The sequence below is a fragment of the Ursus arctos genome, unplaced genomic scaffold (genome assembly GCF_023065955.2).
Source record: "Ursus arctos isolate Adak ecotype North America unplaced genomic scaffold, UrsArc2.0 scaffold_36, whole genome shotgun sequence".
In the NCBI taxonomy this organism is placed as follows: Eukaryota; Metazoa; Chordata; class Mammalia; order Carnivora; family Ursidae; genus Ursus; species Ursus arctos.
Genome location: NW_026623050.1, coordinates 17,563,778 through 17,589,510, shown reverse-complemented (window position 1 = coordinate 17,589,510; position 25,733 = coordinate 17,563,778). Strand labels below are relative to the sequence as shown.

At 46.7% G+C, this 25,733-nt stretch overlaps 1 protein-coding gene across 2 annotated transcripts in view; it reads left to right on the top strand.

The window, feature by feature from the left end:
- The window catches only part of MYO5C (myosin VC), a 95,810-nt gene that overhangs the window by 27,941 nt on the left and 42,136 nt on the right, over positions 1–25,733 (top strand). For both annotated transcript variants that reach the window (XM_026518500.4, XM_057306337.1), the window contains exons 6-14: positions 1,277–1,420; positions 2,154–2,235; positions 3,590–3,697; positions 10,915–11,021; positions 14,131–14,396; positions 18,058–18,139; positions 19,501–19,641; positions 21,412–21,537; positions 23,736–23,819. In XM_026518500.4, the coding sequence (XP_026374285.2) occupies positions 1,277–1,420; positions 2,154–2,235; positions 3,590–3,697; positions 10,915–11,021; positions 14,131–14,396; positions 18,058–18,139; positions 19,501–19,641; positions 21,412–21,537; positions 23,736–23,819 (1,140 nt within the window). The remainder of the gene's footprint in view (positions 1–1,276; positions 1,421–2,153; positions 2,236–3,589; positions 3,698–10,914; positions 11,022–14,130; positions 14,397–18,057; positions 18,140–19,500; positions 19,642–21,411; positions 21,538–23,735; positions 23,820–25,733) is intronic.

The following is a 25,733-nucleotide window of genomic DNA, read 5'->3' as shown; positions in this document are numbered from 1 at the left end:
GGGTGCTCAGGATGATCTGGTAGATATCCAGCTCGATTCAGGGGACCAAGCTGAAAAAAGGTCCCCTACTCCTCCGCCATCTTTTTTCTTCCCCCCACCCCAGTCCCCAAGTCTTAAGACTCCTTTAACATAAACATACTTTATTTTTTTAAATTAGGGAATGCAAGTTTATTTATTTTTTTATAATAATACTTTTTATTATGTTAGTCACCATACAGTACATCCCTAGTTTTTGATGTAAAGTTCCATGATTCATTACTTGCATATAACACCCAGTGCACCATGCAATATGTGCCCTCCTTACTACCCATCACCAGCCTATCCCATTCCCCCCCCCAAAGACCTCAGTTTGTTTCCCAGAGTCCATAGTCTACTTTAAAGTTAAATGGAAACATAGATCACAATCTAAGATAGCAATAGAAAAGTTGTCCAGAGGCTCTGCACAGTGGATAAATTTATGTGATTATTTGTTTAGGGTTGGTCTCGCCTACTAGACAGTAAGCTTCAGAGAGGCAGGACCATGTCCACTTGTCTCACCTTTGCCTCCCATGCATGTGGCCCATAGCAGGGACTCAGTAAATATGTGTCATCCGAAAGCTTGATGACCTGGGCAGGAAGTATAGTTTGTGTGCATGAGAAAGGTACTTCCAGATGGAGAGTGCTGGGGGGGGGGGAGGGGTTGGGTAGAGGAGAGACAGGTTCAAGAGTAGAAGTAAGAGCAAAAATCATGCCCGAAGTATGGAAAGGATGGGAGAGGGCAGTTTTTGGTTGAGTGGAAGGTCCGAGTAGGGAAGTGGTAAGAGCTAAGGATAGAAATGAAGTTCGGACGAGGGATGTGTTCTTTTAATTGCGCATCTGTGACATTCAGGGCGTGGGTGTGTTGAGGTCCTTTCTGTTATCTTAGGTCATCCTCCCAACTCTGCAAGATGCATGTTATTCCCACACTACAGATAAAGAAATGGAGGCTTGGAAAGGTAAAATAACCTTTCTAGCATTATACAGACAGAAGAAAAGACACCTGGGGCCATGAAACATCAGAACCTGTGCCCTTTCTAATCCTGCCCAGTGTCTCCCAGCAAGACGGAGGAGAGCTTTGAACGGCAGGCTGATGGTGTGTCACGCTCTGTGCGAGCTTTGGACTGCTTTCCTCTCCTCCCAACCTCCCTCTGCGAGTCAGACCTTTCCCCAACATACAGGATGGGATTCTATTGGAACTGCTCCAATAATATGGATGCAAAGATCTTTTTAACGTTATTAAGAGGCCTGTGTTTTGTAGGCTATCGGAAATGCCAAGACCACCCGCAATGACAACAGTAGTCGGTTTGGGAAATACACAGAAATCAGTTTTGATGAGAGAAATCAAATTATAGGAGCCAACATGAGAACTTACCTGCTGGAGAAATCCAGAGTCGTCTTTCAAGTAAGGATAAAAATAGTAAATTTCCTTTTTCCCCAACTTTTGAAGTACTGTTTACATTTACATACTCACTAGACAACCTACATTGCTCTGTGACTTAAGAATAGAATTTCCTATCTTGCATTTGCATCTTGGCTTACTGTTTTTTTCTGCCTCTTAGAAACAAAAAATTGACAGATAGATGCAGTGTCAGTGGAGTGAAACGAATCCATTAAAGGGAAAAATTATGCTTTTTAATATTGGATCCTTAGAGTTTAACATAAATCAAGTTTATCTCTCCAGAACACAAAAACTTCTTGAAACAGACAAAGCTGTTAGACTGGCTTTCCTACCAGGAAGGGAATGGGTTTATAGCTAGTGGGGGGAGCGTAAGAGAAAGGCTCTTCCATCAGTAACATGGAGAAAATTCCATAGTTTTGGTCCAAGAGAGTAACAGTCTTGTATTTATTCTTAAAAATTTTAACTTGTACAAATTACATTATCCTCATTTCACAGAAAATTTTCATTTAATAACATTTTCTCTGGGGTCCTTATCTGGAAGGTGGTCTTGAGCCAGCAGAGGGGCACAGGTTGGGTCACTGTGTTATTGATCAGAGAAAAAACCCAGGTAAATGTCAGTGTCCCTGAGAGCAGAAATGTCAATCCAGGTTAGCCATCTAAGACCCATCCATTAAAAACCTCTTATTTTTACTTCTAAAGGGCTGGTGTAATTTCAGGACTTCTCTTTATTTTACAGTCGGAAAATGAACGAAATTACCACATTTTTTATCAGCTTTGTGCATCTGCCCAGCAGTCGGAATTTAAACATCTTAAATTGGGTATGTGGCGGATAATGCATGGAAAGTGTGTCTCTTTTATGTAGGGGCTTAAATTCCAGGTTGATTTCATTTTCTTTTTTTTTTTTAAGATTTTATTTATTTGAGAAAAGAGGGAGCAGAGCAAGAGGGAGAGAGCACGAGTTGGGGGGAGGGGAGCAGAGAGAGAAGGAGAAGCTGACTCCCCGCTGAGCAGGGAGCCTGACTCAGGGCTCGATCCCAGGATCATGACCTGAGCAGAAGGCAGACACTTAACCGACTGAGCCACCCAGGCGCCCCAAGGTTTATTTCTTCTTATAGTAATATCACTTTAAAAATATTCTATCCAAAGACAGATCCTTGGGTTTTGGGGACAGAATTGATGCATCTAACTAAGGGGATAGATTGAGGGGCAGGGTGGCTCCAGGAGAGGAGACCCTTCAACTCCAGGGTTTTTTTTCAAAGCTCATAGGTGATAGTGGTCATGTAACTGGAACCACCTGAATAAGGCCTACTGACCCCTGGGACTTGGTGCTGTCAAATCCCCAAACTTTTCTTTATCTGAACTTCCTTGGATGATTGTTCTCCAGTATGTATGACATATCTCCCTGTCTTCTGAGATAGAGTATCTCTATCACCATTTGAGCTTCCTTGATGACTCAAGCCATTATTATTTACAGTTCTAGCTGATCATAACGCAGGGACAGCAGAACTAGTTGTCCTTTCGTGCAAACAGCTTGATTCCTGTGCTGTCACAGCTCTCCTCTCTTGGTTGCTTGTGCTCTGTTGATAGATAGAATTGTCCAGTGTGTCAGATTGAATGCACTCGCTCCAATCTTGGAAAAGTTGCTTGTGCTTGTGAAGAATCTGAATTGCCTCAGATTTCTTATAAAGATAACACCCATGCCTGTCTGCCAAACAGAATGTGAACGGTGAATTTGGAAGAGCTTTCTAAAGGCTCACCCGCTGTTCAAATATTAGGTGTGCATATGGCTAGTCTCTTGATTGTGGTGATGATTTCATTAAGGTATCCATGTATCAAAACTCATCAAATTATTCATCTTAACCATGCACAGTTATTCTATGGTCAGTAATCCTCAATAAAGCTGTGTGATATAGATACAGGAACAAAACCTGGGAGCTTTGTAGTCAGACGGGCCCGTGTTCAGATTCTTGCCTTATATCGGCTGTGGGGCCTTGAGCATGACACGTCACTTTTCTGGGCCTCAGCTTCTGCGTCTGTCACATAGAATTTTGAAGAATAAATGGAGTAACGTGGGTCAAGTGCTTACTGCAGCGTATTACATGTGAGCTTCCCGTCTTCTGGTAAACATGTACAAATTTCTGTGTCACAGACATAACAATCTGTTGATTTCAGGGAGTGCAGAAGAATTTAACTACACGAGAATGGGAGGCAGTACTGTCATCGAGGGTGTGAATGACAGAGCAGACATGGTGGAGACTCGGAAGACCTTCACACTGCTGGGTAAGTGGAACCACCCTATGCAACGTGTAACCATTTTCTCTTTAAAAAACAACAAAAATGAAAGCAGGGAAGCCCAGCAGGTGTGTGTTCTGAAGACTCCTAATAAATTCTAATCTTAGGATGAGCCAATCAGTGTATTTGATGGCCAGATGGTCAAGACTGTGCTTTTCCCTTACAAGATCTAGATGTTAACTCCTTTGCCTTCAGGCTCGCTGGTTTGCAGCGAGAAACATGGGCTGTCAGCCCTGTGGGTGCTCTCAAGCTCCGCTGGGCAGACTTTGGAGGTGACTGGTGCATCCGACCGGGAGGGTCATGTGGACCCTACTTGGCCTGATAAAATAGCAGACACTTACACGAAACTTACCAGGCACCCTCCTAAGCACTTCATTACCTGTATTAGCTTGTTTAATTTACAAGCACTTTGTAGGGTAAACACTGGTATTTCCCCCATTTTATGATAGCGGAATGGAGGAGTCTCACTTTCTTTTTCTTTCTTTCTTTCTTTCTTTCTTTCTTTCTTTCTTTCTTTCTTTCTTTTTTTTTTTTTTTAGAGAGAGAGCTAGAAGGAAGGAGAGAGAGAACGAGAGAGAGCACAAATGGAAGGGTGGGGCCAGAGGTGGGGGAAGGAGGAGAGGCAGAAGAAGAGAATCCCAAGCAGACTGCCCGCTGAGCATGGAGCCTCACATGGGGCTCGACCCCATGATCTGATATCATGACCTGAGCTGAAATCAAGAGTCAGACGCTTAACCACCTGAGCCACGCAGGCGCCCCTCTTACCACATTTTTATACAGAAAACAAAATCTTGCATTGCTTGGTATTTCTCTAGCTTGTTTTTCCCACATGGAGCTCATGTTTGGGAAGTGACTACCAAATGGCATTGATAAAAATTATCATCTACTTTCCCATAGTGTATTAGTGTAGACATTAACACGTAATTGTCAAAGCTTCTGATCAGTGTGAGACCACAGAGTATTTTTACATTTATAGAAAATACTTGTTTCACCAAGTTATTTTCATTGTTGTGGTTTGGATGACTATATTTAAATGTAAAAGGCAAAGAATTTGAGGTTAAATATATCAGAGTAATAGGCAAGATTACTCTGCTGGATAATTGAGAATGAAACATTTGGATAATTGAGAATGAAAACTGGTTGGTTTCCTAAGCAGAATTACCATCTGATCCTGCCCCTTCCAAATTGCTGGCTTGCTCTTTTTTTTTTTTTTTTTTTTAAAGTAGGCTCCACGCTGGGTCTGGAGCCCAGAGGGCTAGAACTCATGACCCGGAGATCAAGACCTGAGCCGAGGTCGAGAGTCGGATGCTTAACCACTGAGCCACCCTTGCAAACCACTTTAAGGAGAAGGGCAATTTAAACAGTTTATAATAATGAGAGTACTTTGGGTACAGATTACCATTTTCTTAAAATAGTTAAAGTCATAATTGTATCTTTTTATAATGTGCTCTACTGAGAAGGAACACCATGTATGAAGAGGGGTCAGGCAGCCTAGCTCTGGCAGGCCCCAGTGGGACCTTGATCCATATACCCTGTCCTCCGTCCCATCTCTCCCCTCTGACACTCCCTCCTGCCTCTATAATATTTCACCTCACACCAAAATGATATAAGGGGAAATAGAGTAGGCTTTGGGGTCAAATAAACATTCAAAACCTAATTGGCAGGACTCTAAGGAGGTTGCCGTTTCCGAGACTCAGTTTCCCGATCTATAGACTGGCCATATTCCTTACCCACAGGGCTCTCATAATAACTGGTAAGGAAATGTATGTGAAAGCCCCTGGTACCCGACTGAGCACGTAGCAAGTGCTTGCTAAGTATGACTGCCTGCCCTGAGTCTCTGTTCCCTATTGTCCAAGCCCTAGCTATCCATTCGGCAAAACTGTCCCTTCTCCATGAAACCTTTCCTAATCTTTAGAGATCAGCAGCAGCAGTTTTTTTCATGGTCTCACACAAATTAGATCATTTTCACAAATGTCCACACCAGCCAGGCCAGGACTGGGGTGAGGTGAGAGAGGCGACTAGGGCATGAACTTGAAGGAGGCATTCAGCAGCTCACTCTCAGGGTGGCGCAAATGCAGGGTCGGCCCCTGGCACGTGGCTTGCCTCACCTGGCCCAACCTTGCATCCCTGGCCTAGATGTTTTGACAATGCCCCCAAAGGTTTGTGGGGAACTAGAGTAAAACAGTCTCCTGCCTCTTGTGGCTATTTTTTTTTTTAAGATTTTTATTTATTTATTCGACAGAGAGAGAGAGAGACAGCCAGCGAGAGAGGGAACACAAGCAGGGGGAGTGGGAGAGGAAGAAGCAGGCTCCCAGTGGAGGAGCCCAATGTGGGGCTCGATCCCGGAACGCCGGGATCACGCCCTGAGCCGAAGGCAGACGCTTAACCGCTGTGCCACCCAGGCGCCCCGCCTCTTGTGGCTATTAATGGTGTTGGCTGCCCACTGTGCTGTGTGAAGTGGGTGGGCAGAAAGAGGTTGGGGCCATCCTCCCCTCTCTTTGGTGGGCAGAATGCCAAGTATGATGGAATCTGCTCTGCTTACATTCTATCAAGCCTGTTACTTAAAGATGCTAGCCTGGGGAACTCTCCTCTGATTGCCTGTGTCTTAGCCATTAGATCTTACAATTTAGTAGTAAATTGTCAATTGTCATGTATTTGCTCCAGTTTTTCCCCCCCAGTATCATAAGATCAGTCCGTGGTCTTCCATAGGTCAGTTGTTTTCTCTGAGCATCAGTTTCCCCATTTGATTACTGGGATAGTAATGAAAATATTCAGTTGTTCCAATTATCTATTGCTGTTTCCCCAAATCCTAATGGCCTAAAATGACAAATTATTATTATCTTTGGTGATTCTGGGGTCACTGAGCTCAGCTGGAGACTTCTCACTTGGAGATTCTTCTGTGATGGTGGTCGGGGTCCCATCCTCTCTGAAGGCCTTCTTTCTCTCATGGGTTGGTATGGTTAGAAGTACTGGGGGCTGGGCGGGCATCTCTCTCTCCACATGGACTTCCTGACAACACACTGGTCTCAGGGTAAAGGGACTGTGGCACATTGTCGCTAGCTTCCCCCAGAGCCAGTTACATGGGCTTAGGTGGATCTGTAAGACTTTTTACGAACCAGCCTCAGAAGTAACGCAGCATCACCACCACCATGAGCTAATGGTCAAAAGCTCAACCCCATGTATAACTCATGATGAGGGAACTGCACAGGGCATGAACCCTGGGAGGGGGTGCACTGGGGGCCATATTTGGAGAGTAGCCCCCCCCCCATAGCTATTAGGGATGTGGTGAGGATTAAGAGATAATGTCTAAAGTGGTTTATGGGGGTGCCTGGGTGGCTCAGTCAGTTGAGCAGGGGACTCTTGATTTCAGCTCAGATCATGATCTCAGGGTCATGGAATTGAGCCCCATGTCAGGGTCCATGTTCAGCAGGGAGTCTGCTTGAGGATTCTCTCTCCCTCTCCCTCTGCCCCTCTCCCCACACGCATGCACACATCCTCCCTTCTCAAATAAATAAATTTAAAAAAATAAAGTGGTTTATGAGCTATGGCATGCTGTATCAATATGAGAGATCAGTATACATTTAATGAAAACATGACTTCACTGCATGAATCACCAAAAAATGTCCTAGACCACAGGTCAGCAGATTGCTGCCTGTTTTTGTAAATAAAGTTTTATTGGAACATAAACACACTCATTTGTTTAAGTACGGTCTATGGCTGTTTTCATACGACAGTGGCAGAGTTGAGTAATTGTAATGTAGGCTATACAGCCTACAAAGCCTAACAAGAAAATATTTGCTGCCCTTTGTCCTAGATGATAGAGTGAGCGTAGTTGACAGGTTCCTTCAAATTTTCTTACAATATGTGAAGATTCATGGATGGACTTAAAGCCGTCTTCGCTTCGGGCCCTGTGTGTATGCTCATGGAGGTCCCCCGATGAGGCAGGCCAGGAAAAGAAATTTGAGCAGACTGCAGAGGTCCATTTACTATTGTGGAAAGGAACCAGGGTGACTTCACTGTGACTTTGAGATTGCCATCATCCTGTGACCTCATTCTGTGTGTTGATTTCATGGTCTTTAAACCTGTGCCATCCAACACAGTAGCCACCGGCCACAAGTGACGGTTTGTGTTTCATTTTCATTAAAATGAAATAACCTTAAAAATCCAGTTTCTCAGTTGCATAAGTCACATTTCAAGCGCTCATAAGCACGTGTTTCAAATAGCCACCATATTGGACAGCAGAAATACAGAATATTTCCATCACCTCAGATAGTTCTAAACAATAGTGCTTCTCCTAACAGTGAGAGAATGTGGTATACTGCTTGTCCCACTGGCTGTGTTCTCTTATTTGTGTCTAAGTATTCTCTTTCTTTTCTTTTCTTTTTTTTAAGATTTTATTTATTTATTTGAGAGAGAGAGAGCCCACACAAGCTGGGGGGTGGAGGGCAGAGGGAGAGGGAGAAGCAGATTCCCCACTGAGCAGACAGCCCAACTTGGGCTCAATCCCAGGGAGCCTGATGTGGGGCTCAATCCCAGAGATCATGACCTGAGCTGAAGGCAGATGCCCAACGACTGAGCCACCCAGGCACCCCTCAGTGTCCTCTTCTTAGATGGAGATCTCAAGGGGAGACCATCTAACTTGAATTGTATGTAGGCTTATTACGTATTAGGGCAGAACACCCTTTTTAAAAATGTAATTGTTAAATAAGACTTGGTTGATTTGTCCATCATAGTGGTTTGTGATGGAGTTAGTATAGAGAAATTAGTGTCAAGGCCTTCTAGCTCAGTATGCAAATCCATATCCCCACATGCCCAGTAAATGGACCTCTGGATTCTGCTCCAATTTCTTTGCTTGGCATGGGCTTTTTAGGGGGCCTCCATGTTTGCACACAGAGTGGTGAAGCTAGGATGGCTTCAGAACTCCACGGGTCCTTTCACATATTGCAGTGGTGGTTGGCATTAAACTGCTAGATATGACATGCCCAGGGTGACCTAACCCTTCTATACCTCAGTTTCTCCCCCCATAAAATGGGAACCATAATGGCGCTTACTTCATATGGTTGTTGTAAGCATTAGGTGAGATGACATGTGGAGACTACTGGGGACAGTGTCTGGCACAGAGTTCCATTTGATTTACCTTCTGTTTGTGCTCCTGGGACACCTTAGCTAGTCATGGAATTATCCCCCAAGGAGGCAGAAGGGGATGCGTTTTGACCAAAAGCTCCTTTCCTTTGTTCTGCTGACTCTCATTTAATTCACCCTTTGATCCTTGCCTGGCCATTTAATGTCTCACAGAAAGAACACCCTGGAAGGAGTCACTCCTAGCTTGGACCTCAGGCTCAAGGTACTTGACCATTGTGCTTCTCACTGAAATCAAACTCGGGCCAGCAATGCTTTGGCATGACCTTGTCTCACTAAAGAGAGTTATTCCACTAACACTTTAAGTTCTCTCTTTCACATCATTGCTTTGGAGTGACTTCACTTTCGTGGCTTCTGGAAGGCCTGGCATGGTTAAGTGATTTAGTTATAGGTTGATCACGCGGTGAGTAGGAATGCCCAACCACAGATTTTCCTCCTCACTTACCTGCTGGTTATCATGCTGACATCCTGGGAAGGGGGGGGGGGGGGCGATTTCCGTGAGAGGCGTCTGTCCTTCAAAGGGCGATGTTAGCTCCAAATGGGAAGACAGCAAATGCCTGGACTCGGGCGGAGCTGGAGTCTTGCATACATTTTTGATTTGAAATCTTTTGCAACTTTGATTTTGTTTAATCTTTGAAGGAGAGAAGACTCTCTAGGTTCTTAAATTATTTAAGAACATGACCTAGCTGCTACTGAAAGAACCCACGTATTCCCAAGTGAGAAGCCGAGGGCGGCCGTGGCAGCCCTTACTCAGCATTTAGGGCCGGCTGCTTTTTGCTGGGGCGGGCGGGGGGGTCACCGGTGTCCATGACCGCGGCCCTTCCCACGCAGACCAGGGCGCGTGGACGCCGGCACGAATGAGCCCGCCCACCCTCTGAGTATGTCTCCGCGCTCCTCGATGCCCCGCGGCGTCATGGCGCCACTCGGCGCCTACCCCCACCCACCACGCTCCTGCTCTGTGGGCCTGACCTAGCAAAGCCCTGCTCACAACCGGCAGGTCCTCCGTTGTGATTTACGGGTGTTAGACACAGAGTCCTTCCTAGTTTGGAAATTTGTTTTTTCAGGTTTCAAGGAGGATTTTCAGATGGATGTGTTTAAGATCCTAGTTAGGTTTCTTTTGGCTCCAGGAAATGTGCCACAGCTCCGTGGTGACTAAGTATGTTATGTATTCATAATCTGTATGCTACCTACAGCAGTCAGGGTCCCAGTGGGAACTACGGGGCGCATTTAAATTAGGAGAGAAGGAGTTTATCTATGAAGGGACCAACTACAGAGGTGGGGGCAGGTCTGGGGGAGCTATAGGGAGGAGTAGGGAGCCGGGGTCAACAGCAGAGCTCTTCACTGCTCTTTCCCGTTTGGGCATAGGGGTATTACTGGAGCCAGAAAGGAGGGTTGGGGAAAGTCAGCACCAGACCAGGAGCAGTGACCTGTCACTTGGCAACACTGACAAGCTGAGACAACTTTGCAGGGAGACAAACGGGGATGACCCCTCCAGTACTTCTGTCCTCCGGATCTCTGATCTCCTGCCAGGCTCCTCACTGGTCACACCCAACCAGAGGCGGGAGGGCATGAGAGCCCACCGCCTTGATGAAGACAATTCAGTCCCCTGGGGCAGAGGGCAGCATGCAGAGCTGCAGGGGCAAATGGAATCTACCCAGCACCCCACCACAAGAAGAATTCAAAGAACTTGTGAACCAAAAAGAAAAAGAAAAAAAAAAAAAACACTGTAAAAATAGAGGAAGCACATCACATAGAATAAGTGGGAGCTGATTTTCTGAGGAACCAAACATGAAATGGTTATTTGGATACGAAGTTTTGTGTTGCGCTTCTAGCAGCGATGGCAAAAGGGGAGACCTCGTGGGCTGTCGAATTCACATCTTGTGTCCTTGCAAGTCAAACTGGCAAGAACGGGGAACCAGATGCTCTCTGGGGGCCACTGCACGTTCCTGTCCCAGCTCGGCAGTGATGGTACTGGAGTGTCTTGAAAGAATTCGGGTGCTTAGCCTACTAGTGATTAAGTCAGGGAAGAAATGCAGTAATCCTAATTCGGAAATTTGTTTTTTCAGGTTTCAAGGAGGATTTTCAGATGGATGTTTTTAAGATCCTAGCAGCCATCTTACATCTGGGCAATGTGCAGATCACAGCGATGGGCCACGAGAGGTCCACAGTCAGTGTAAGACACCGCTTTGTTTCCCCTTCCTGTGTTCGGAGGGTCACCAGTAGAGCATCTCATGGGTACTCTGCTTCTGCATTTTAGCCCCAGGCACATTGGGCCTGCTGGAGAGACCAGTTGTCAGAAGCAAGGAAGCAAGGATTTCCATGGGTAGTTTTTAAAGAGTCAAACTTCTTCCCCTTGCAACAGTAGAGGAGGGGGAAATGCATTCTCTCTGTGTTTTTCTTTAATTCAGTAAATTTTTACCAAGTACCTGTTACATGCCAAGCCCTGTTGGCAGGCGCCAGAGAAACAGCAGTGAACAAAACCAAGCAAAAGCCCTCCGTGGGGTTTATGATCTGGGGGTAGGAAGTGGAGGGGAGGAGACATGATCACCAATTACAGGCTCTGGTGGCTGGTGATGGCCATGAGCAAGGAACGTGAAGCAGAGTCGGGGTGCAGAGGGGCTGTGCATTTTGTGTAGAGCATTCAGAGAAAGCCTTGCTCGTATGGTGGTGGTGGGCAGAGGCCCTGAAGATGAGCAAGTGAATTGTGCCTGTTCTGGGGGAAAGAACATTCAAGGCAAAAGGGACAGCAAGTACACAGGCCCTCAGGCAGGAGCTATTATTTGACAAAATGTTAAAAAAAAAAAAAGTATATCCAAAGAGGAGTGAGTAAAAGAAGGGGTGGTAGATGAGGTCAGAAAATGTGGGGGGGGGGTGGCGGGGGAAGAGGGTGCAAGTCATGTAGGACCCTCAGCACACTGGATATTTGGAGCAGAAGGGACACCTCCCACCACCTGACACTTGCCCACATCTAGCACCAGTAGTGCTGACTTTCTCTCTGGAAATTTATTCTCATGTAAGTTCTGTGACAGATTTCTTTATTTAACAAACACAGGGTAAGTTTATGTGTGTGTCTCTTCGACAAAATTATGAGAAGTGGTCCTTAGTAGGGACATGTGTTTGGTTCTTCTCACAAATACCCACATAAAGAAGAAAACAACACACGGTAAAACATGCTTCTGTGAACTGCAAGGTCGCCTGACCTTTAAAGCTTTGGGTATATATGTCTATCTTGTCGACTCCCGCGGCCGTAACAAAATGCCGCAGGCTGGTGGCTTATCCTTTCCCAGTCCTGGAGGCTGGAAGTCCGAGGTCACGGTGCAGCATGGTTGAGCTCTTGGTGAGGGCTCTCTTCCTGGCTTGCAGACAGCCGCCTGCTTGCTGGGTCCTCACGGCAGAGAGAGGGACACAGAGAGCTCTGGTCTCTTCCTCTTCTTACAAGGGCACTAATCCCATCGTGAGGGCCCCACCCTCATGACCTCATCTAAAGCCAATGACCTCCCAAAGGCCCCACTCCAAATACCATCACATTGGAGCCTAGCTCTTCAACATATAAATTTTGGGAGGAAGTGTTCAGTTCATAATATAACAATGTCTATTTTCCTGTCCCCCCCCCCAAAAGTCATGGGAACAGCTGATAGTTTGGTACCCTGGTCATTTCTCAGCTCTCTGGTACCTGCCGTTTAGGGGAGAGAGGGCCAAACAGTGGATGGAACGTGTGGTTTTTGGCTCAGTGCTTCAGTCCTGTTGTCCTGTGACCAGGAAGTAATTCCTCTCCCTCTCCTCAAGCTCTCACACTAAGTGACCGTCCCATCGCCCTGGGGTCCAGCCCTCACTGAGTTAGTCAGTCAACACAGGACTGGGAGGTTCTGGGAGAGGGGATGGTAGGCCTGGGTAGGTGTCTGGTGTGCATGTGGTGGTGGTGCTCCCTCCGTGCCTTCTCATTTACCTCCGAGAAATGGGCTTCTGCCCTTGTTCTTCCCAAACTCCATAGACTGAAGGTGTGATATCCACCCAACAAATGCCCTTGCGTTGATCTCTGTTCCATGAAGTTTGTTATGAAGGTAGTATTTTGGAGAAGGAGTTAAAATTGATAGATTAAAAATCCTTTGTCTATCAATCTGAGGGGACAAAATCTCTGAAAAAGATGTAGAATCTTCATAGCAAATTACCAGTTCTATAATTAGTGGTCCTATCTTTGGAACATACATACCATTCATTTGCATCAGAAACTTGAAATGCTGGGCAGACCCAATCTGGAGGAAGTCATCTTTTTAAGAATTCCTGTCCCTTTCCTTTCCGCCTGCAGCAGCACCTGTAGCTGAATGTTTTTGACTCAGGTGGTTTAGTGCCTTCTTAGAAGGAAGAAAACCCATGGCTCTGCCAGTCTGTTCCCCAGTGAGGAGGTCAGGCAGGTGAATACAAGCTTTGTGTTACTGCGATGTTGGTCAAAGGGGTGTGGGTGGGCAGCAAGGAGGCTGCAGACTTTCTAGATTGTTTGTTCCACTGTAATCTGATGCTTTTTTAAGTGCAGCTACGTGGTTTTCCCATTGCCTGTGATGATCTCTACAGATAAGCCTGCCGGGAAGTTCCCTTGCCAAAGGGGATTGGTAGTGCTCAGTCTCAGGGGTCACATGTCCTTGCCAGGTAACAAGGACTCCTTGTCCATGCTGGCTGAAGACAAGCAGAAACAGACCTTTCCTTGTCTCTGACCAATGAGGCAGCTCTCGTGCCCCAGCTGGGAGAGAAGCAGGATTCACTTGTGTGTCCAGGAAAAGTCTTCCACATTTCTCCTCTCAGCTGAGAAGACAGCTCTGTTAAAGGAGCCCCATTGTCAGGTTCTCTGACAGTGACATCTAGGTACCTCGGGGCTAGACCATCCAGGTAAACCCTGACCACACAGGTAGGGACAGGTGGTCTGGGCATGTTGCGAAGGGAAGAGAGGGGCCTTGAGGCCGTATCTGTATGTACAGGAAGGGGAGGATTGTTTCCCTGGCCTTCGTCACTGTGGACATTTTTTGACCAGAATGAAAACCTGGGTGGGGCGCAACCCAGGACTGCCGGGCATCACCACAGCAGTACCTTGATGCGGGCTCCATGCCGCTGTGGCCCTCCTGCTGTCCTTCCAGGCCTGCCTCTCTCTTGTTAGGCCCGGTCTTTCTCATGCCAGCTCACCCTCGTCCCTGGCACAGGCCCAGATGGAGGCCCAGGGGTCCCGGCAGGGTGGGCTGGTGTTGGGTTAGATGGCCAGACGGCCCTGATGGGGCTTGTGCTTGTGTTTGAAGGAGGACAACAGGCACCTGAAGGTGTTCTGTGAGCTCCTGGGCCTGGAGAGTCGCAAAGTTGCTCAGTGGCTGTGCAATCGCAAAATCGTCACAACCTCCGAGACAGTGGTGAAGCCCATGACCAGGCCCCAGGCGGTCAACGCCAGGGATGCACTGGCCAAAAAGATCTACGCTCACCTGTTCGACTTCATTGTGGAGAGAATTAACCAAGCGTTGCAGTTTTCAGGCAAGCAGCACACTTTTATTGGTGTTTTGGACATTTATGGGTAAGATTCTCTTCTGTGAGCCTGTCTTTCCTCATTTAAATGTCAAATGCCCATTATTTTTAGATCATTTTGTTCTGGTATCTTTTTTGTGTTTCACATGATCCAGAAGGATAGCGTTCTCTACGTTTGCATGTGTCGATGTTAAGTACAGTCCCCTAGGCTACAGTGTGTTTTATTTAGAGCGTATTACGTAAACGCTGAATTAATAGTGGCCAGCACCGAGAGCTTACCGCATGCTGGCTACCGTGCTGGCTGGTCACCACGCACTTGCTCACTGACTTCTCAAACCGGGGAAACAACGAAGGCTTACACGCAGAAATGTGTCCTCGGTTGCTCTGCTGGTGAGAGAGCCATGTCTGTTTCCCTGCAGAGGCCCCGTGAGGTGTGGAGCCCTGACACACCTTTTCCATTTCAAAGGGGCGAAATGACAGGCCCAGAGGTCTGGCACCTTGCCCACGCTCACAGGGTCAGAGGTAGACTCAAAGCCAGGCCTTTGAGCAGACAGCCTCGCACACCCTGGAATCCTATTCGGGGACGCCAGCCCTTCTCCAGCTGTTCTAATACCGTTGGGGGTGAAGTTCCCACCAGACTGGAGTTGCTCTTCCTCCTCTTTGCCCGGTCCTCCTTTTCTAAATCCAAGGCCAAACACATGCCCCAGGTGCTTGAAGGGTCCCTAGAGTGTGAGTGAGTGAGGACAAGCCAGTGTGGAGGCAGGCTGTGAGGGCTGTTGGCACTTAGGCATTTGTCTGTCAACAACTGGCCTCAAATGCCGAACACCTCGCCCCTCCTGGGACCGGGGCTGGTCCTGGTTTCTCAGGGGTGGGGGAGAGGGCAGCTCATTGCGTTCAAGGCATCACAGAGTGTCCTCCCTGGCTTGGGGAGTGTTCCCCCACGCCCCGTGAGCAGCAGCCCGACCTCCCTCCCCATACAGAGGAGAGAGCCGGCTCTGGGCGCCCCCACCCCAGCCTGCTGGGGGACGGAGGAAACAGATGGGCCATGGTGATGCTGTTGAACTTTTACCCAGGTGCAGAGACTCAGCTTTCCCATAGCTGTGTAATGCAAGACAGTGCCTCAAGGGAGGTACTTTGTTTAGTTTAGATTCTGAGTTAATGTATGTGACTCCCAATTAATAGCGTATGTCAACAGTTCTAATATGCTGACACACTACGGGGCTAGTCCAGTGAGTGATTTACCTTGCCTTGTGCTGCAAAGAGGATTTGAGCAGCCGCTAAGAATCTCAGTAGACTTTTCAAAAGAAATAGTCTCGTTTAACAATGATCTCTTTTATGGTGGTAGAATTACGTGATTGCTATAGTATTCTGTTCTTTTCTGCGTGTTTAAGTGTCTTAAAAATAAATAATCCTTTAAGGATAGATGATTCCATTCATCCAACACATATTTAAGTGCCAGGCATGTGAGGGGTGTGACTGGGGAACAGAATAGGTACATGGCCCCTGCCCTCTCGGGACTTAAATTTTAGGGGAGAAGGCAGGCAGGTAATTAGAGATTGGGAAGCTTCTTGTGATGGGAATAAGCAAATGAGCAGGTGGGTGGGCTGGAGGTTAACAGGGGCTGGGGGAGAGAGGAGGGCAGCTAACAAGCCGCAGGGAGTGAGGAGAATGGCAGGCAGGAGTCAGATGCCTGCAGACCACTGAAATAAGGAATCTGAGGTTTTGGTTACGTGAACACACCTGAGACAGGAACTGTAAATTTATAAGAACGTGTTAAAGTATATCTTACCTTAAAATTTTAACATTAAAATCCACTTCAGAGATAATAAAAGTAGCATGCTTGCTGCCATCCGTGAATTAATGGTACCCTCTAAGAAAAGAAGCTCTTCTCTGAGTAACAGGGCTGCTGCCTGGGGCGAATCCTTTCACACCTTTCCCCAGCGGGTGCTCCTGTGATGGGCCCTTGCTCAGGCCCTCCAGGCAACTCTTGAGAGAGCTGGGCTCAGTTTGGTCTGGAAATACATCAGCCTCAAAGGAAAAGTTACCAGCCCTGAAAGTGATGACAGCCAAAGCCGTGAGCCTTGAGGTTTCTGCTCAGAACAACACGAAGACTTGTGGTTCCCCAGCCAGTCAGGCATCTACGTGCTCTGGACCCAGAGTGGGGCCGGGGGTCAGGACCCTGGGAGGGAGCACTGCAGCACCAGCTGGGTGGCCCTGAGAAAGTCCTAAGACTTCTCCAAACTTTGGTTTCTGCCTCTGTAAGCTGGGGCCTCTCTTGCAGGGGTTATTAGGAAGATCAAATGGACTAAATTGTGGAGGCATCTTCGGAACCATAAGCCTCATTCACCTGTGAAATGTTGTCATAGCTAATGTGCTTCTGGCATTTTAGGTCATAGATTGAGGTCTTTCCATGGGTTTTGAACTTTAGATCTGAGAGCCCATTTTTGGGTGAGGGAGCGTGTAAAAGGACAGGTAGATAATCATTGATATTTGATATTCTAGAAAGCCTCGCCTTTGGCCCTGGCTGTGGGCTGTGGAGCATGAGGAGGCCCTTTGGACTCTCCCCCGGCCTGAGCTGTGTGGGCTCTGCTCTTGCTTTGAGTCACCCTGGAGCTGTCCAGAGCACAATCCAGGCCCTTACCCTGCCCTCGAATTCTAACCTGAGCCAACCTGGCTCAGTCAAGTGCAACGCTCAGTCCCTGTGGCTGGAGCTGGTGGAACCACTCAGAATTAGAGCAAATAAGAGCCAAGGCTTTGGAGCCCCCCACCCCCCACCAAGAGCTGGGGTCAAATTACGCATCTGGCCCCACTTGCTGCTGCTGGCCTCTGTCGCTCAGGTGTGATGGTCCGGCACCTAGGGCGATGTTAGGGTTAAGTGAGGTCGAGAGCATCCACCCTGAGACCTGCAGTGCTCAGCTTCCCCCCTGCCAGGCCAGAGCGTTCAGCTGGGAGGCAGAAGGCCGTGCTGCGTTCTGTTCAGCCCACACCGTGTCTTCCAGAGTGAGAGAATTCACGTCCGAGTCCAGATTTGCAGCTCCTCTTGCGAATGGGGCCGTCTCACATTCAGCCCCGCGCTGACGGCTGCCTTGCCCCAGGGCTCCCTGCCCTGTTGTCTCCAGCCCCTTTCCGGTTTCTGTCCCGCCCGCCTCCTCCCAGGTCTTGAGTTTACAGCTCCAGAGATAAGTGTTCAAAGTCTGAAAATAGACGTGATGGGGTCTGGTGGGCTGCGGGCTCTTAAATGACCTTGCCCTTGTCCTCCAAGAACTCAGATACCAGGCCCTGGGGAGGCAGAACTGTGCCGCCTCTCCCTTCAGCAGAGTGGGAGCACAGGAGACAGCCTTGCCTTTCCCCAAAGCACAGGTATGGCAGGCCGGCTCGCAGCTGAGTCTGACACGAGCTGTGGGACCTCAGGCGCGCTTCTTAACCTCAGAGCCGTGTGTCCTCACCGACAAAGAGGGTGATGGAGTCTGGGTGCCGTTGTGTGAAGCAAATGCGGCGGCCTCTGCCCAGCCTGTGCGAACGCCGGCCTCTGGCAGCCTGCAAATGATTTAGCAACTGCCGGGATATTAAAACCAGAAGCTTTGGGGCATATTTAAAACTTGATGAAAGCAGCAAACTTTTAAACTGTGAAGTTTGTCAAAAAATACTTATCTCTAAACAAATGTGTATGCCCCGCAAGTATGTTTTAACTTGTTTAAACCATATTTCAGTTTTGAAACCTTTGATGTGAACAGCTTTGAACAGTTCTGCATCAATTACGCTAACGAGAAGCTGCAACAGCAGTTTAACCTGGTAGGTGACTTTTCTGCTTTCTTGAAACTGGTTCTCAGCCCTGTGTGTGCGCCAACAGGTCTCTCCTCCGATCGCTAGCATGGTGCCCGAGCCCCATGCTGGCTCACTGCACCACCTTGTGGCCCTGTCTTGAAATCACACCTTCCTGTCCTAGTTCATCCTATTTTAGCCCCCTGGCCAGCTGCGCAGCGGCAGTCCATCACCTGCCCAACTCGGTCACAGACCCTCTGTGCAGCCGGACCAAATGATTGAGTTTCCTGAAGGCCCCATGGCCTTGCAAGCCTCTGTGCCATAGCCCACCTGCTCCTGTCCTTTCCCCATCCCTTCTTAGCCTGACAAATTCTTGTCTTTTGAAATTGAGCTTCTCCCAAACAACTCCTGAAGTAGTATGACATCATAGAGAGCATGGACTTTTGCCCCAAGTGAACTGGGTTTGAATCTCTGCTCTCCCACCTTCTTCCTCTGGGACCTTAGGTTCAGAGCCTCAGTTTCCTCTTTGGGAAAAATGGGTCACTGGTATCTGCCTGCCTAATATTGTTCTGAGGAGTAGACCTAACATTGAATGGTAAATGTTTCTTTTCTTTCCTTTTCCTCACTTTGGACTTAATCCATGTATAACATTAAATTTCATCCCACTGCAAATGTATGTTTTGTTAGCATTCTCAAGGATTCCCTGAAGTTTAGCACTTAATAACTAGAAGTAAAGTTTATTCCCGGTAGATACGCTGCGTAATTCACACGAAGTCACCCCGCCATCCTTTGCATTCCCCTCAGCCCCCATCACTACTGTGCTCTCTCTGGCCTCTATGAGAGCCATGTTTCTCAACCTCCTATTGGGCTTCCGTGCGGGCACAGGGATTCTTCTGTGGGAGGCTTTCTTTTCGCTGCCTCTCCCCTCCCCCCACTTGCAGCAGGGATGAGCTCAAGCCAGTCCTCTGGGAAGCCTCCCTGATACCCTTAGGGGCTGAACAATTAGTGAACGAAGTTCTCCATGTTGTTGGCTTCTCACGCCGGCCCCACGGCGGCATTCTCGGGCAGGCTGGCTCGCACCCAGCCAGAGAGGCTGCATCTGTCTTGGCTAGTGGCAGTGCTGTGAGCAGGGAGAGGTTGCAGGGCCACCCTGAGTATGCGTGGTGTTGGAGGCAAGAGGGTGTGGGGGCCCACTCAGACCAGCGGGGAGGAGCACATTAGGAGCTCTGCAGCATCCGTCCTGCGTAACGACGGTAGCCTGCACCTCAGGGTCTTTGCTAAACGTTGCAAACCAGTCAGGTATCTGTGTTTTCCAAGGGCTTATGTCCTGGACTTTGGAAGCACACTATAATGTTCTGTTTTATTTTCTCTACTAACTTCTGGATTTCCAGCATGTCTTTAAACTTGAACAAGAAGAATATATGAAGGAAGATATCCCTTGGACTCTGATAGATTTTTATGACAACCAACCAGTTATTGACCTGATTGAAGCAAAAATGGGTATTTTGGAGTTACTGGATGAAGAATGCTTGGTAACTTAAAAATTTTTTTTTGTTCAACTTCTGCATAGTAACAGATAAGCATATTACAAGCTGGATTGGGGGGGGGTATACATGTAAATTCCTGACGTGTTACTCAAATGGTTGGACGCTAATGCTGGGACAGCAGTCCATGGCAGGAACCCCAGAGGGCCAGCTGAGCCTCTCACCCTCATCATGTGTAACCCACCACCGGGTACCATGCACAACCTCTCTGGTCATGTCCAGCAAGGAGGAGCCCTTTGAGGCTGTCCTAGGCATATTTGGAATGGACGTGAAAATAGCAGATGACCTCACACCACTTGTTAATGACTAACAAGAATTGAGTTTTATTTCCTCATTCTTGTGAGTCATCCATTGGGAGGTGTAGCTGAAAAATCAACATCACACAATTCAAGAGAAGAGGTCTTTAGTTCTCCTGTTATTATTTCCCTCTAGGAAGAGCACTTTTACGGTGGGCCAACCTAGCAGTGTCCCTCATGGGGCCACAGGGACAAATAATCCCCAAGACAGTACTCGTTCTTTTGGTTTGAAGATTGTATTATGGGGTGTTGTGTGTAAGTGATGAATCACTGAGTTCTACTCCAGAAACCAATATTGTACTGCATGTTCACGAGCTGATTTTAAAATAAAAATTAAACTATTCCAGGGGTGCCTGGGTGGCTCGGTCGTTAGGCGTCTGCCTTCGGCTCAGGGCGTGATCCCGGCGTTGTGGGATCGAGCCCCACATCAGGCTCTACCGCTGGGAGCCTGCTTCTTCCTCTCCCACTCCCCCTGCTTGTGTTCCCTCTCTCGCTGGCTGTCTCTATCTCTGTCGAATAAATAGATAAAATCTTTAAAAAAAAAAAAAAGTATTCCAAAGCTTAGTGGCTTAAAATAAAATTAATTAATTAAAAAATTAACATTGTATTATGATTTTTAAACACCTATTTAGTTTCCTTTCCAGAGATTTATTTCAAAAAACATATATAATGTTAAAAACTAACTGGCCTTTTCTCCCTGAAATTCTCAATTCCACACCTTTTCTCACGGATTCTCCTCTCTGGTACCACCTGGGTTTCAGCCCCTGCAGGAAATACAAGATTAAAGGGCTGGCAGCAGGGCTAAGCATTCTGGAAAGATCTAGTGAGGGCGTTGGCTAGGCAACCATTGTCACAAAGAAGCCTAGAGGAGTCATTTGGACACAATGGGGGATTAAATTCAGAGTTTGGGCCGAATATCACTGATCACTTCCATATCACCAGTATCAAGAACAAGTTTTACAACTAGTTTTTTTGAGGAAGTAGTTATTAAATAGGCTGTAAAACGAAAGAAATGATTTTTCTGAGGTGGGGATGAGGTGGGGAGGATTACATTTAGGTGCTAGTCTTTTCCCATTCAACCAAGAATAAAAGTCACATTCATGTAATGAAATCTATGTTATTTTTTCCCCTGAACCTTTAGACTTCTTTGGGAAGAAAAAATAGGAATACTGCCAATTTTGCAAAAATAAATTTCTTCATTCTCGAGTTATATTCTATGTCCATTTCCTTCTCATTTATAACATTGTATGTTTCTAAAAGGACATCGATAGGTCTGTATAAATGGCGCTGTGAAGGTTGTTAGGATCAAGGACAGACGTGTGCCTCGAGCGGAAGCCACAGGTGTAGCAGCTCACTCTGAGGCGTCCGCTCACCTTGGTTTGTGAGAATCAGTACTTTTCTGTGCCCCTATTAATCTCTCCCCTCCAGTTTTCTTACTATTTGTTTTGCTTTTCTCTTGCAGTTACCACATGGGACTGATGAAAACTGGCTTCAAAAGCTGTATAATAATTTTGTCAACAGGAACTCTTTGTTTGAAAAACCCAGAATGTCAAATACCTCCTTTATCATCCAGCACTTTGCTGACAAGGTACAGTGAGGTCTGGGGCGCTGCTGTCTGCTGGAGCGGAGACGCTTCCGAGGTGCGGGGGGCAGGCCGGGGACTTCGCTGGCTGGGTTCACGTCATGCTCGGTGCATGGCTGTGATGCAGGAGACAGGCACGCATGTTTAACAATTTTTAATTTGTTTTTGTCACAAAATACGAGCTTCAGCTGTCGTGCTTTAAAGATAAACATGTGGCTAGTGGATCTCATTTCGATTTTGGATTTCCTGGGAATTTATTAGTCTCTTATCAGTTTATTTCCTCTATGAAATTGTTATACTCAAGACAGCATAATTGTTTTCTCTAATGAAAGCTATATCTTTTTTTTTGAGGTTTTCTATTTCTATGTTACAGTGGTAACATAGGCTGGCTCAAGATGTTGCATTTTCTAAATCTTTGTTTTCTTCTTTATGGATCTATTTTTTATGAAACATATTACTTTAATAAAAAGAAAAGGTTATTTTTAAATTACATTACAGAAATCTTAGGAAATAGGGGGAAAAAAAGAAAAATCACCATAACCACTTGCCATAAACATATGTTCTCATCTTGTTTTCCTTCCCTAAGGAAACTCCCGCCCTCGGAGCATTCGCCAGTTGGGTGTTACTCCTGGGGCCTGGCCAGTGCCTGGGGACCGTGGGAGCAGTGCTAGTGCTGGGGGTCAGAGCGTGCTCAGTGTGACTGTGAGGATAGGGCAGGGGACAACGAGCCGGAAAGTCGTAGTGACTTTGTGGCCTAGCGGAGCACTGTACAAACCGGGTCGCATTTTCGATTCCTGAGGAGACGCGTATGAAATGAAATGCCTCAGGTTGTATTTTCCAGTGGTTGTCTTTTGCAATTCCACAGCTGGAGGAAAGGAGAAAAAGCGGGGGAGGTATCAGATATATATGGGATGTACTTTGAAGTACATCCCTCTTCATAGTACTTGGTTTCTGCACCTTTAATTCTCTCGCCCCTGGCACTTCCAAGAAGTCCCTCTTAAAAGCAGCATTTTGGGTGGATTGCAGGTTGGCGGGAAGAAACCACATACACTAGGGTTAGCTTAGGTTCCTGGTTTAATTAGCCAGGGAAATACAGTCGTTTTGAAAGTGAGACGGCTGTGCTGAGAGACAGCAAGTGAGCGCATCATCCCACGGTCCCCAGAGCTCCCAACAGAGCACCTGCGACACTGTCCCCACAGACGGTCTTATTACATTGTCACACCTTTGTCCATTTAAGCCAGTGGTTCACACCACCAGCCCGGAAGAATTTAAACAGCAGTCCAAGATCTTCATTCACAAGGGAGTGTTTGCACACAGCCAGTATTCCTGGTTCTTAACCCAAACTCTGCCCAGCAAGGACACTGCCTCACTTAGGGGGACAAAGCAGAGTACTTGCTCAGGGGTCCGTGAACACCCTCTCTGTCCCCAGATTCCAGCATCCCCAAAAGCCTGTTTCTGCACAGTTATTAAAATTTGTGTTTTAAAACATATTTTCTAATTTGTGAAAAATATGTATCACATAATAAACTGTGTAACCCAGAGGCATAAACTGTTGGGGTTTAAATGTTTAAGCAACCACCCTGGATACGTTATCTGAAGGATTCAAGAAGCCTTGTGGATCAGAAAGGGCCACATGGAGTTTCTCTAAGCCAGACTGAAGCAGGGCAGGCAGGTACCCACTCTAACCTGACTCTAAGGGCTTTGGTGGCCCTTGAAAACTTTGTGGTCAAATGGTCAGTCTTTCTTTCCTTCCTACTATATTAATGCTGCTTTAGGAAAATATTTCTGTTTGAGCTCAAAGGACAACACTGAGCTATTTTTCTCCTCCTGGTGGCTTCAAAGGCAGAGTGAACACCAAGCCAGTTCTTTGTGGACCTGTGTGTATTAACTGCACACGTTGCAGGGACTGACTGGTCACCTGTGGCTAGAGGGAACCGACAGGTGAATACAGTGTGATCAGTGACTAGTGAGAAATCCAGGCAGTGGGAGGGCCTGGCTCTTTCCCTCCAATGACATATTCCCCGTTTCCAAAGTTTTATATAAATGGTTTTGGGTGATAAACAGAAACCGAACCTCTTTTTAGAGGATTGCCTTTTTAGCCCCTTCATTAATCGTTGTTAAAAAGGAAAAAGAAAAACTCCGTGGTACTTGGATGTCGTCTGCTTTTGTTTCTTTGGAAATAATTAAATCCTTTCTCTGCATAGGTAGAATATAAATGTGAAGGTTTCCTTGAGAAGAACAGAGACACCGTCTATGACATGCTGGTTGAAATCATGAGAGCGAGCAAGGTTTGTAAGGTTCTAAGAGAGTAATGAATGTTATTTGTTATGTAACTTTGACATGGACGTAGATGTGTACCAGGAAAGAGTAAGAAGTGTGCGGGTGTGTGTACTGTCTTGCAGTGGCAAACTGTAGCTCAGACGTAGAAAAAAAGAACTGTTTTGGAATTGGGACTAAAATATGTATCAAGCTTCTGAAAGCATCCAAATAAATATCCACTAGACACAAAATCAGAAATCAAATGTGCAGATGCCAGCGAAGAAGGATAGGTAATATATAACCAGTTACAGGACCACAGTTTACATTTGATTCATTCACGCATAAATATTTATTTTTATTTTTAAAGATTTTATTTATTTATTTGACAGAGAGACAGCCAGCGAGAAAGGGAACACAAGCAGGGGGAGTGGGAGAGGAAGAAGCAGGCTTCCAGCGGAAGAGCCTGACGTGGGGCTCAATCCCATAACGCCGGGATCACGCCCTGAGCCGAAGGCAGACGCTTAACGACTGCGCCACCCAGGCGCCCCCTCACTCATAAATATTTATATAGTACCTACCATGTGCCCCGATTCCAGATACAGCAGTGAACAAGGCAGTCAGGGTTCTTGTCCTGGTGGAGCTCACGTTCTTCAGGGAGTAACATACCCTAACCACATAAGTAGCAATGGCAGGTAGTAGTAAGCGCCCAAAGGAAACCAGGGCCAGATAGAGAGAAGGTGATCTGGGAAAGGGGTGCCGGCTCCCACGTGCAAGCTCCTCAAATCCACATTTCGATATGAGGAGTAGTGTCACCAAAGGAAGGACTTCTGGATTTTTCTTTTCCTCTTCGAACATTTCCGTATTAACATTTGAGAATAAGAATATTGCATACACGAGGCTTCATTTTGGGAATATTTGGTTAGATCGTATTTATTTTTCTTCTTTTAAAAGATCCCCAGTCCTTTGTTGATATTCAGGTATTTTGACAGTTCCCCAAATGAGCGTGACACCTCCCCTAACAATCATAAACAAGTCACAGGCATGACACCTTCAGTTATTAAAACTGGTTTATGTTAGAGAATTCAGTGTGGAAATGACCTGCATCTTGTGTACAAAATTAGCTGATTTAATTCACCAATTGTTTACTCACCCCCAAGCATACCCTGGGGTCCATTCTAGAAGTGGATGCGGATCACGGGAAGGCACAGATGGGCCCCTGTGCTCAGCACAAAGGCTGTCAAAGGTGCGGGACATTCAGACCCAGTGGTTTCACGGCGGGAGCATACAAGGATGTGTTAGGCAGGGACTTTCCTCCAAAGGAGATGGTCAAAGTCTGATTTAAAAGAGAAAAAAAGTGAGTTTCGTTCTAAGAAGATAAGACACTTTATTTTTTTAAGATTTTATTTATTCTACAGAGATAGAGACAGCCAGCGAGAGAGGAAACACAAGCAGGGGGAGTGGGAGAGGAAGAAGCAGGCTCCCAGTGGAGGAGCCTGATGTGGGGCTCGATCCCATAACGCCGGGATCACGCCCTGAGCCGAAGGCAGACGCTTAACCGCTGTGCCACCCAGGCGCCCCGATAAGACACTTTAAAGAAATAATTGATGCATGGTAGAAAGTAATGAGTATCTTAGAAGATTATCTTATTTAAAAGAAATTGGAATTACTTTAGTCAGGGCACAAATTTTTTTTTACCTTTAAAAAAAAAAAAACCTTAATCTAAGCAAGTAAAGGGAGTGGAGCTAGAACCTCGAATAGTGGGTAGAGTTTAGATGTGCAGGGATGAAAATGTGAGGGAGGAGGGAGGAGATTCCAGATGTAGAAACAGCATACAGACCCACATACCCACACAGACATTCGCTGGGATTTCCTCTCTGCTCATACTCCTGGAAAGAAGCCATGCGTCATCCCAAGGGAGGGAAGTCCTCTCATGGGATTCAGAT